This window comes from Acipenser ruthenus, chromosome 5, assembly GCF_902713425.1.
Source record: "Acipenser ruthenus chromosome 5, fAciRut3.2 maternal haplotype, whole genome shotgun sequence".
NCBI classification, from domain to species: Eukaryota; Metazoa; Chordata; class Actinopteri; order Acipenseriformes; family Acipenseridae; genus Acipenser; species Acipenser ruthenus.
The window spans coordinates 14,038,828-14,051,818 of record NC_081193.1 but is presented as its reverse complement, the minus strand read 5'-3'; the positions used below and the strand labels follow the sequence as shown (position 1 = coordinate 14,051,818).

The following is a 12,991-nucleotide window of genomic DNA, read 5'->3' as shown; positions in this document are numbered from 1 at the left end:
CACCTACAGTATATTATTCAAAAAATATTATAAGTTGCAAAAATAAAGTCTTTCATATACAAGCCTACGACTAATTCGCAGCCCTACAGGACTTTAATTCTTTGATAACGGCGCTATTTTAACCTGCATTATTTTTAAAATTCATTATAAAATTATTTTTCAAGGGATGGAGTCAATATTTATTTTTTTGTTATGTAAGCAAGTTCTCTCACTTTTTTTGGACAAATGACTGAAGCTGGTTTTTTATGCGACTTTTAAGCAGAGGTATGTGTGGACAAATTGTTGTATTTTTACTAGTTTTTGTACATGTTAAGTTTCTAAGTACAATATAATATTTATTTGTGTAGTTTTATATTTGTTTATATTTATATTTCTAATAAGCTTGTTTATGGATCATACCCAAAATATTTCATATCAGCGATTATCAGGAAACACACAATCTTCATGTTATCTACAATGTTATAATAACTGAAATCCTTCAGGGTAATTCTAGGAAATTGAAAGTGAAAAACAAATTGCTGTACAGATAATCCACTACAGTACACATTAAATAAAGGTATTGCATCCTTGCAAAAATAATGGTCAGATAAACTTGAACTCACTGACTCTTAAGCATACAGTATACAGGTAATCCACAACGACCTGGGAACAAGTGGATGAATTGCATCTTATAACTTTTATACATCCTTATAACATCTAGTACTTTTAACAATGTTTGTATTTTAATATACTTTTAATAATCATTTAATTGACTTAACTTTTTTGATACATGTAATATTTGAGAACTGTCGAGGGAGGTGCCATGTTCTTTGTTAAGTGTGGCGTTGATGATAAGGAGAGGGGCTTGTCAAGGAATGTGTGGGCTGTGGGTCGGGGTTGCAGGCTTTATGTATTGCTAAAATGTTAAACTCACACACAGTTGGAAAATACTATAATATTTGGCATTCCCTCAGAAAAAAGAATGGGAAGACTAAGAAATGGTAAAACAGCACAGCAGACACGAGACAGTGCTACCAAATACAAGACAAGTTGAATTAGTGTCTCATTTAATGTTAATCCTTGAAAGAGGGTGCCAAATATTAGCCTATTGCTGTATACAATTAAATAAATAAATAAATAAATAAATAAATAAATAATAATAATAATTCGACTACAACAAATGACTTTACGTCAAGATACTGCACTAAAGCTATTTTGATATAAACCACTCTGCTTTGAAACGTTAATAACGATCTATATTTCGGTGAGGTAAATACATGAGCCTGTTGTGTAATAAGGTTTTTTTTTTTATAGTTTAGCCTACTGGTTAAAAAAAACCTAGATTTCTCCCTGCCGTCTGTCTCTGCTGCGCGTGCGTGCACGTGAAGTTAAAGAGAGTAAGGAGTCGTTCCGAAGAGACTGAAGAAAGCCAAAGGCACGTAAAGATTCCACGGGAAGGATGCGTACATTTCACACCTACCTCCAAAACAAAGAGTAGAATCCCTGTTTTACTGTATATGGGTCATTCAGTGTAATAAAATGGAAACGCCCCTTGCAACACCCACACATACAAGTTTCACTTTTGTTTTCTTCAAACTGTCGTACATGATATTAAGTAGACCTACACTGTTGCAGGACTGCAATGTAGTATGAGTTTCGTAAAAGATAGCCATAGTAAAAATCGTGTTAGTAATAAGAATGTATTGCCATTTTAAAAAATCGAGTGAAGAAGACGAGCACCTGGAAAGAACAAGGGGAAGAATAGGGAAAGCTGAAACCCATGTTGTTAATGAAATAATGGCAAATGACCAGTCGCACAGTGAACGGAGGCATGGCCATGCAAGCCAGGTAGTAATGAATAATATAGCACTATAATAACACAAATGGTGCTGTACTGTATGTAACTGTTGATACCGCAAGGGTTTTGTTTTTTTTTGCTTGTTTATAAAATATCAGTAGGCAATATATGTTTATATTCTGCGCTCTGGACTGCAGCGTGTTTATTAATTTATATTCAAACAATACTAAAGCTTGTCCCTGGATCAGGCTCGTTTTTCTTTTAAACGTATGCCTGGCTGCGGCTTTGGAGTTGTGGTGTACACTAGAATATCAGAGTATAGGGGCTGAAGAATTGTATATTGTTGCGTGTCAGAGTACATTAAGTGATTTCTTGTATACTGATAGCTACTCTATATCATTGCTCTGTAAAATGTACAACAGTATATAGTAGCTTGCCCAGACATTCTGGTTAGAGTTATAATATAACTAATTGTGACGACCGATTTGTTATACTGTAAATCGGTTTACTCCTTGACCTCTAGTGAAGTGGCTAATTAATTTTAGAGCTATCCTTCAAGTACAGCCTTAACAAGCTCAGGGAAAGCTGGCTTTTGGGTTTTGTTCAAAGCACTAGTTAAGCGATGTTCTTAAACAAACGTTTAGACTCAGTGCCTTTAGATCCAAATTGGCCAAATTATCATTTTGAAAAAAGGTTAAATTATTAACTAGAATAATTATTTTGAAATGTTGTATGTGCCAGTACAGGGTGAGATTGTGTTAGCCATTGTTTTGATATTAAAGTAACAATTGCTTTTTTTAATGTTTATAGAGTGCATGGAACCTCAGTAACCCAGAGGACTACAGCTGGCTGGATTCTAAGTCAGAGGGCGTCGGCCCACAGAGAGTAGCGCCCTCTGCTGGTCCCCCCACACGTTCTACAGCATCTGTTTCTCCTGTAAGTACTGTATGTGCTGAACCCATCATAACCCAATGCACAACACGATACTCCTGTATCACGGTGGTTCTTGTGTTTACTTTTTATTTGCACTTTCTTCTAATTATTTTTTTATTTGTTTGTTTTTAAATATGTGCTTGTGAGTTTAGTGTGGCGGGTCAAGGGAAGTTACTGGTGTATATTAAGGTACTTTGTCAGGAGGTGCCATGTAAGCGTTTCATCACAGCTCTTTCAGCACACCTCAATCTTGCCTCTCTCAAGCACAGATTTTCAAAATGAGTTTTTATGTCACTAATGTGTGTTCAGTGATTAATGTCTGAATAATGCACCAGCTTTGACACTAGGGGCCCTATTTAGCAACGTTCGCAAACCCCTAAGGCAATAGCAAAACACTTTTAAGAACAGTTAGCGCACCAAATCAGGCGCACGTGTGGGCAAACAAACTTTTTCCACATATGTGATTTAGCAACCGTGTTTTAGTGCCAATTCGGCAAGTCAGCGTTAGCGCTGGACATGGGCTGAACTTTAGGGGAGTGTCCTCATTTACATGCAAATGTAGTGATTTAGCAAACCATCAACAGTGTTCGTGTTTGTGTTTCAATTGACATGTTAAAACCAGGTCTAAACTGTGTGCAAATTACATGGTTGACTATAAATAGCCTACTGCTGAAACTACCAGGGAAGAAAAAAGAGAGAGAGAAAAAAAGAGAAATAAAATAAATATGGAGTGCGCACTGGATTAATGTGATACTTTGTAACAATTGTAAGTCGCCCTGGATAAGGACGTCTGCTAATAAATAAATAAATAATTTCTACGTGGTCAGACAAAGAGAAGAGGAGGAGACGTCCCCAAATATTTAGAAGTCATCTGTCTTTTCTGAGCCTGTCTGACACCCAAATGTATGCAGCAATTACGCCCCAACACACAAACAATCACTGACATCTGCCAACTGCTTCAGGCTGAACTGGAAGGAGACATGCAGAGAGCACAGCATTTGCGCTGTTGTCTTCCTTCATTTTTTTTGGTTTCAAAATACCCTCCATTCGCTGTCGCAGACACACCGGTGCTCTTAAAGGGAATGTTGAATCCTTGTTGCTTGTAACCTTAATCTCTCCACAGTGATTTGCTTGGCTGGGCGCATGATTCGCTATGTGATGTGCGTTAGCCCACGCATGAGACCCGACTTCTAAATCATGTTTTCGTGCGTTATCGCAGCAGTTCGCTTGTTATGTTTGTACTAGCGATAGCTGCTGCGCACATATTTGCTAAATAGAGCCCTAGGATTGTTATTGGAAAAAAGTAAATAGTATGGAATGAAACTTAAAAGATTCCTGTACATTTCCTGGAATATTTACTTGACTGAACAGCTCTGGGTTACGGTTTTGAACCTGTTGTGATTTGTGTCTTTGTTTGTATGTTTTTTTTTTTTTTTTGTTAAAGGAAAAAGGAATGCTTTGTGTATGCTCCTGTAATTTTAAACTCAAAGTTATTTTTAAGTCATTTTTTTGTCGTACATTTTTCACAGACAGCATTGTAATAAGGCTTTGTACCTAGGTGTATATTTATATTCTGCGCTCTGGACTGCAGCGTGTTTATTAATTTATGTTCAAGCCAGCTTTCCCTGAGCTTGTTAAGGCTGTATTTGTACAGCAGTATACAGTAGCTTGCCCAGACATTCTGGTTAGAGTTATAATATAACTAATCGTGACGACCAATTTTGTTATACTGTAAATCGGTTTACTCCTTGACCTAGTGAAGTGGCTAATTAATTTTAGAGCTGTCCTTCAAGTACAGCCTTAACAAGCTCAGGGAAAGCTGGCTTTTGGGTTTTGTTCAAAGCACTAGTTAAGCGATGTTTTTAAACGTTTAGACGCAGTGCCTTTAGACCCACATTGGCCTTTAAAGTAACTGGCCAAATAATCATTTTGAAAAACGTTAATCAGTGTTATTCAGTAATAATGTGGGTTTGACAAGTATATATTTGATCCACTGAAATCAAACACGGTAACCCAGTCCCTATTAATAGGGGCTGAAGAATTATTTTGAAATGTTGTATGTGCCAGTACAGGGTGAGATTGTGTTAGCCATTGTTTTAATATAAAAGTAACAATACTGAATACTTAAAGTAACAATTGCTTTTTTTAATGTTTATAGAGTGCATGGAACCTCAGTAACCCAGAGGACTACAGCTGGCTGGATTCTAAGTCAGAGGGCGTCGGCCCACAGAGAGTAGCGCCCTCTGCTGGTCCCCCCACACGTTCTACAGCATCTGTTTCTCCTGTAAGTACTGTATGTGCTGAACCCATCATAACCCAATGCACAACACGATACTCCTGTATCACGGTGGTTCTTGTGTTTACTTTTTATTTGCACTTTCTTCTAATTATTTTTTTATTTGTTTGTTTTTAAATATGTGCTTGTGAGTTTAGTGTGGAGGGTCAAGGGAAGTTACTGGTGTATATTAAGGTACTTTGTCAGGAGGTGCCATGTAAGCGTTTCATCACAGCTCTTTCAGCACACCTCAGTCTTGCCTCTTTCAAGCACAGATTTTCAAAATGAGTTTTTATGTCACTAATGTGTGTTCAGTGATTAATGTCTGAATAATGCTCCGGCTTTGACACTAGGGGCCCTATTTAGCAACGTTCGCATACCCCTAAGGCAACAGCAAAACACTTTTAAGAACAGTTAGCGCACCAAATCTGGCGCACGTGTGGGCAAACAAACTTTTTCCACATATGTGATTTAGCAACCATGTTTTAGTGCCAACTCGGCAAGTCAGCGTTAGCGCTGGACATGGGCTGAACTTTAGGGGAGTGTCCTCATTTACATGCAAATGTAGTGATTTAGCAAACCATCAACAGTGTTCGTGTTTGTGTTTCAATTGACATGTTAAAACCAGGTCTAAACTGTGTGCAAATTACATGGTTGACTATAAATAGCCTACTGCTGAAACTACCAGGGAAGAAAAAAGAGAGAGAGAAAAAAAGAGAAATAAAATAAATATGGAGTGCGCACAAATTTTGAAAAAAAGTTTAATTATTAACTAGAATAATTATTTTGAAATGTTGTATATGCCAGTACAGGGTTAGCTTGTTGATATTAAAGTAACAATTGTTTTTTTAATGTTTATAGAGTGCATGGAACCTCAGTTACTCAAAGGACTTAATCAGGCTGTTTTTTAAGTCAGAGAGTGTCGGCCCACAGAGAGTAGCGCCCTCTGCTGGTCCCCCCACATGTTCTACAGCATCTGTTTCTCCTGTAAGTACTGTATGTGCTGAACCCATCATAACCCAATGCACAACACGATACTCCTGTATCACGATGGTTCTTGTGTTTACTTTACACTTTCTTCTAATTATTATTTTTTTCATTTTTTTGTTTTTAAAATAATGTTTAGTGTCATTTTTTTCTCATGTTTTTCAGAGGCAGCTTTGTAATAAGGCTGAAAAAAAACCAAAAACAAGATTTTTAAACTGTGGCACACTAAGCATTTTAGACTCTTATAAATCACATTTAAAACCTCTTTGTAATATGTGTTCTCTTGTGTGCATTATAGACATTTTCAATATTTTTTTTGTAAACAGATTAAACCAGCAGGTTTGGAATTATTTTATAAGTGGATTATGGACGAGGTAACTGAAGAGGCTGCAAAAGTATTTGAAAGTAAGTTCTAAAAACATTTAAGGAATTGTTGTAAATTGTTTTATACTATTTTGTGGACAGACATAAAACTGGTGAAAAACACATTTTCTTTTTCGGGAACCAGTCACAACCATGCTAGTGTAGCTGAAATTTGTAGTTAGTTATAAATCACTGTGATACCCAATGCGTTCGGATTAGATATCAGAGTGATGTGCTATTATACATTTATATTAAAGTTCTTGATTAAATAGTTAATTGCACCTCAACTATGTTTCTGTTGGCCTGGAATTAAGCAAAGGGTTTTATACTGAGGACAGTTTGCTCTACATAAGGCTCTGTGTATTTGAATCTAAACATTATTAATCAAAATGATTTGACAGGTGCAAACATTGATGAAGCACAGTTTCTTACTTTAACAAGAGAAGATGTGAACGAACTGATGCCAGGGCTGTCTAATTTTCAAACGAGAAAAAAAATAATGAATCTCATCATGGAAAAGAATGTGAAGGTGGGTATGTACTTTGAGTCTATTTCATTCATAAAAGTTGTTTGATTCAATGCCGTATGTGTTACCAGCAGGTGGTATTTGTGTATACAGTCAGGACTCACATATCCGACCCTATCAAATTTTGACTTCAGTGACGTTGTAACCTGCCCCTACCACCCAAACAACCGCTTGCCCTGCACACACGCACTCACACACACACACATTTCGTACGGAAAGAAAAAATATGACTTGGGTTTGAGGAACTGTACAGGTAGATGTTCATTCTTTCACTGAAATTTATTAGCGCACGAGTTGGGGGAATAACATAGCAGTAAAAGACAAAAACTTGTCAGTTTTTTCAGAGAACACAAAAAAAGATACAATGGCAAAAATACATAGCTGAAAGGGCTGTATTTTAAAATAAGTATTATTATTATTTATTTCTTAGGAGACACCCTTATCCAGGGCGACTTACAATTGTGACAAGATATCACATTATACATATGTCACATTATTTTTTACATACAATTACCCATTTATACAGTTTGGTTTTTACTGGAGCAATCTAGGTAATGTACCTTGCTCAAGGGTACAGCAGCAGTGTCCCCCATCTGGGATTGAACCCATGACCCTCCAGTCAAGAGTCCAGAGCCCTAACCACTACTCCACACTTCTGCTCCAAGACTATTACTTAGTCTTCTCACACTGTGGTGATAAGTATACGCTCCACATGTTTAATGCGAGAATAGCCTATTCTAGGCTTCCATTTAGATGTACTGTAGTTGGTTTTGTTGGTACTGTACTATATTTTCAACAGAAGTAGTATTTGAATTCACTTGCCAAAAGAGACGACTGGACACGTGAACTGTAATACAGTACATACTTTTAAATCTGGTATGTATTGTAGCAGTATGTAAAATAACACGTTAACAACACAACAGCAAAGTGAAATCAAAATGTTACCCATGCACAGAACTGCTTAAAACTTAAAAGGCAATGCAATCCAGCAAAAGATTGAAAAATAACAACACCAGTTTCCAGAATTAAAACAGTATCCAAAGTCAGTCTCCAAAATTGCAGAATATAGTGCTCGATAAGGCCCTAATGTCACAGTTCACTTGCAAATGAAAATGCACAAAAGCAACTAAAGATCGCAGATTTAAAAAATGCATCACAGTATCTAAAACTGTTTAATTATTAGCTTATATATATATATACATTACCGTGCCTTGTCTTGTTCACTTTGTTTTTGGAGGAAGCACTGTGTAACTGCAGTGAATAATAAAGAAGGATTTGCCAGGCCAGAAAAAAAAACAATACAAAAAAAAAACACAGGCTGTGACAGTTAAACAAGTCAATTGTAACATTGAAGAGAGTCGGAAATCGCGTGTCACGAGTAAGTGCATTCATTTGTTACATATATAATGGGGATTGATTTTATTCTTAATACAAGGACGGTAAAAGGTGACTGACGTATATCTGAGTGTCGTATATCCGAGTGCTGACTGTATACTATACTTACCGGTTGCTTAAAAGTTTGTTGATGCAGTTATATGGCCAGTAGGTCATCAGAATTCTATACGTCAAACACAGTTATTGATAATAAGCAAGCCTGTCTAAAGAGGTAAGATTTGTGTATACTACATTGGTCAAGAGTTGGAATGGATGATTCTTTGAGTGCATGAATATAAAAAGTTTTTAGTTTTAACCTTAATAGTAGAGTGTCTTTTCACTGAGAGGCTTTTAATAAAGGAGGTGATAAATAAAATAAAATAAAAATAAGGCTAAGTGATAAAGCTGGAGGAATGTTCCAAGAATGTTTAAAGGTTTTAAAAAAAAAAAAAAAAAGTAAGCTCCCCTTAAGTCCCAAGACCACTTCCAGTGCCTGGCTTTATGGTGTGAAAAGGTTTAATAAACTAATCCTATTTTGCAGAGTTCAGGAAGCAATATGTGTGTACATTCTGGAAAAGTACAACAACTGCTTCTTGGAAATGAAGATTTGAGGAAAGGTAAATGAAATTGAAAATTAAAGTGATCATATTAACCACTTGACTGGCACTGAATGCATCACGTACATCCAAACAAACTTTTCTGACCATTGAAAAAAAGTTTTTAGGGAATGAGATAGCAAGCGGCCTGAACTGACAGGAGATAATGACGGCGATTTACTTCACAAAACGGTGTACACAGGGGAATCCCTTTAACAATTAGTCACTTTAGGTATTAATCTGACATAAAAGTCAGTGTAAAACAAATCAATCAACTTTTTAGACCTTAAAGGAAAAAAATATGTAGCAAGTGGCATTCCAGGGGTTAAAGTTTTTAAGATGATGAAGTCACACAAATGGTGGAATATATTTACACAGATAGTTTAACCATGCATTGCATACAGTTGTCCTCTGCATTTAACGCTGCTGGCAGTGTGATACCGATTCAGTGTTGCATGTATTTATATATGTATGCAGCTTGATTGATTGACTGCAGTTGTGCCACTAATTGAAATGCATTTTTTTTTTTTTTATCAACTGTATTTTATTTTTGAAATAGATCCGCTTGTTTCTGGGAGTGCTGTGAAAAACGTTTATCGGATTCTCACGGATATGGAAGCAGATTTTCAGAAATGTTTAGGCGTACTTCAGCAGCAGATTCAAGTTGTTGCAGAGTTGTCCCATCAAACGAAGAGGGAAGAGATGAATGATTTAAAACAAGATAAATGCATTCAAACAGATCTCCCTGCTAATATCCTAGATGAACACAAGGACCATGAAGGGTTTCCTGCACAGCCTAATCACCCTCCCATGCAAGGTATGTTCCCAGAAGTCAGACATTGGTGCAGTGGTTTGATTGGAGTAAGCCATAGGAGTAAGTAATGATTTCGGTTGTATATTAATTAGGGCTGTCAAGCAATTAAAAAAAGTAATCATGATTAATCTCACGAGTCAAAATTGTAATCTTAGTTAATCTTGGTTTTAATTGCATATTTAATTGATACAATTACTGCATCCATCTCATTAATTTGTTTTATTAATGATTCTATTATTATTATTATTATTATTATTATTATTATTATTATTATTATCATCCAAAAAACAACCCAGCACAAAAAAAAACCTGTTGTCCTATTTCTGGATTAATATTGTTGCCCCTTCTTTATAGTTTTATATTTATTTACACAGAATTATATAGAAAATTGTTTGAACCAACTGCTAAATCACAATGGAGTCAGTTTATTACTCACCTTAATGCATTTCAAATTATACTGCATATTTTCTTATCAGTGTCATTTAAAAATAAATAAATAAATAGATAATTATTATTTTGATAAATAATTATAGTAGTCCTTAGATAGATCATAGGCATTGCTCTGTTTCATTTTGTTGTTCTGGCTTGCTGGCATATTATAGAACACTTTCTTTGACGAATCCATAAATCAATCTGTAGGTATGAGCATTCAGTGTTTTAATGTAATTTAAACCACGTTAAGAACTGCATATATAAACACACACACACGTACATTATTATACATGACTATTATTTATTTTGGCGACACAGTATTTGTCAGTTTGAGATGAATTGATATGTTTTCAGGTCCTGGTAATGTATAGACCATCAAAATTAATATACCAAAAATGTACTGATAGGTAAATACATACATACCGGTATGTATTTTTTTTTTTAAAGTACCTGCAACAGGAGTTTCAATACGAATTTCAATATTCTGTATAAAACAGGCAATGCTACATTTGGTGAGATATTGTTACATCACATATCACTGCCTCACATCAGCTGTGTAGTATGTTTATATTTAGCAGTGCCACGAGTTAACACAAGAAGGTTGGTTTGATTATCTGCAGTGATGGCGTTCTACTGTCTGAAGCTCAGTAAGGGTAGGTAAGCTCAGTAAGCTCAAAATAGGTTGTTTTGCATCTAAACTAACAATTATTCAACTTGGCAACAGGCAGAAATGGCATCTAGACATATTAAGGAACAAAATTATACCAAAAAATCTGATGGGGGCTGCAGCCAACTAAAAAATCAAGGCCTTTCTGAGTTTTGGCTCATGGACTATGACTTTCTACGCAAACGCCAACTGCACTCACTGCATTGTATGCGCTTGAGCACTGTATATTAATATGGTACTGCAGGGAATGAATTACAGTATGCTAAGAGGAGAGGGTCAGTACAGAGGACTGTGATTAACACGTGTAAAAACAAAATATTAATCACAGAAGTGAACTGCAATTAATTGACAGCCCTAATATTAAGTACTGCATAAAATAAGTAGGTGCATAAAAAGCACAGTAAAGAGGCTCTACAAGGAATTCTGTTTTTTTTTTATAACTACACAGCACTTGAATTTGTGTAGATTCCCTGTGAAGGCACCTTTTCTGAATTTGCAAACCTAGCGCCGCGTCTAAAACTGCTAATACCTCTTGACTTTTGACCTGTGACCTGTAGTGCCATATTGGGGTCATGTGACTTTTTGGTTTCAGGATGATAAAAAAATGAATGCTTTGAGATACAGGCTACATATTCTTGGTCAAGATCAGTCATGGGTATCATAAAATATACTTTTGTGGAAGTATTTTGTAAAGCAGCCATCACCGTGTCAAAGCCTGATATGGTTTCTTAGAAACAATTTGAGATAGTGACTTCATATTTTCAAGGTTGTATGAACCCTTCATGCTAAATGTCATTGACCTGTGACCTAATATGGCTGCCATAGTGAGGTCATGTGACGAAGTTGCTGCTGTATAGAGACACACTGTTTCACTGGCAATTGTCTTAACTTCCGATATCTCTTCTCAAACAGATCATACACTTTGAGAATTGTTTTTTTTTTTTCTATTTCCAGTTCTCAAAATCGAAACCCTCATTACTGGGAAGACCTTTGGGGCAGAGATTACATTCCTGGACAAACTTTCTCAGAATCTCAGGAGCATGGGAATAGACCTTCAGAAGCAAGCCTGTGAATATAATTCTGATAAGGTGCTTTTACTCTTTTGTCCTGTTATCTCTCGGATTGGCACTGATATTGATGCAGTTATCCAGAACATTTCACGTAAGTAAAACTTGTTTATAATTTAACCTTTGGTGTATACAAGTGGACAATTTATGTAAGACATATCATATTTAGTATTTGCTAGGTGGTGTTACTAGTTTGTTTTTTCATTTTAATAATACTTACTGCCATAGAGCCTTACTGAGTTTCATTTCCTCCCCAATAGCTTATAAAAAGGTAATCCTGGTGGTCATGCACCACTCTCGCAAAAAAGTATTATCTGAGAGCAGCAGATTGGTCAACAAGAGCAACGTGCTTGAAACAGTGGACTGCCTCTACTATGAAACTGATGGATTCTATCATTGTGATGCAAATACAAAGGCAATAACATCTGTCTCCTCGGCTTTACTAAGGTACCAGAAGACTACGTAGGACCTACATACTAATCATCTGAACTCCTGCACATCTGAAATGAAAGCACATTATGCTAATACGTGGTCCAGTGCTGATTACTTATGTCAGTATGACAATATATTACATTTTAATTTTCTAAATGGAATTGTTATGTAAGAAGAAACACAAATCTTGATTAGTGATCACGGATTCTGAGATATGGACTTTTTGCCTTCAAAACTGTCATAAAAATATAACATGTGTGCAGGAGCATTGTCAAGGACGTTGTCATGCAGTTGGTGACAGTAGTAAATAACAGCAACAGTTGTATGTTGAGAATTGTAGGTATGAAAAACCAGTACCTAATGTCAAGTAGCTTGAGAGGACAGAAATGCAATGGAATGCATAATCAAATAAAGATTAACCATGTAATAGAAATTGTGTGCCCCTATCCTTCTTTCAAGAATGTGCTCTCCAGTAAGCCGTACTCTTCTGTATTTAGGCAAGCTGCTTTTTATATACTTGTGATATGACAAGTGTTCATGCAAATTTTTGTTCTTCTGTCCTTGAAATGTACATAATGATATAAGTTGACCATGGTTCTGTGGGTAAACAGCATACAGTCCATTACGTTTGAACTGAGATTGTAAGATTCCCCCAATGCAAAAAAGCTGGTAAATGTAATGGACATACATTTAAAAACATATGCAATTTAGGTTGTGCCATGCATAAATGCAAAAAAAAAAAGACAGA

The 12,991-nt window shown here is 36.0% G+C and overlaps 1 protein-coding gene across 3 annotated transcripts; it reads left to right on the top strand.

Annotated features, from left to right (window-relative positions):
• Positions 1-1,551: 1,551 nt before the first annotated feature.
• Positions 1,552-12,862, top strand: LOC117402916 (uncharacterized). 3 transcript variants are annotated; one of them, XM_059023682.1, is made up of 10 exons: positions 1,552-1,827; positions 2,588-2,713; positions 4,869-4,994; positions 5,847-5,972; positions 6,299-6,377; positions 6,737-6,864; positions 8,777-8,852; positions 9,391-9,648; positions 11,699-11,905; positions 12,259-12,862. In XM_059023682.1, exons 1-10 carry the CDS (start codon positions 1,678-1,680, stop codon positions 12,297-12,299), a joined length of 1,317 nt encoding a protein of 438 aa, XP_058879665.1. In that variant the 5' UTR covers positions 1,552-1,677; the 3' UTR covers positions 12,300-12,862. The 3 variants fall into 3 exon arrangements, with proteins under 3 accessions (XP_058879665.1, XP_058879663.1, XP_058879664.1); XM_059023680.1 differs by having other exon boundaries at positions 1,556-1,827; positions 12,072-12,862; XM_059023681.1 differs by lacking the exon at positions 5,847-5,972 and having other exon boundaries at positions 1,557-1,827; positions 12,072-12,862.
• The last annotated feature ends 129 nt before the right edge of the window (positions 12,863-12,991 follow it).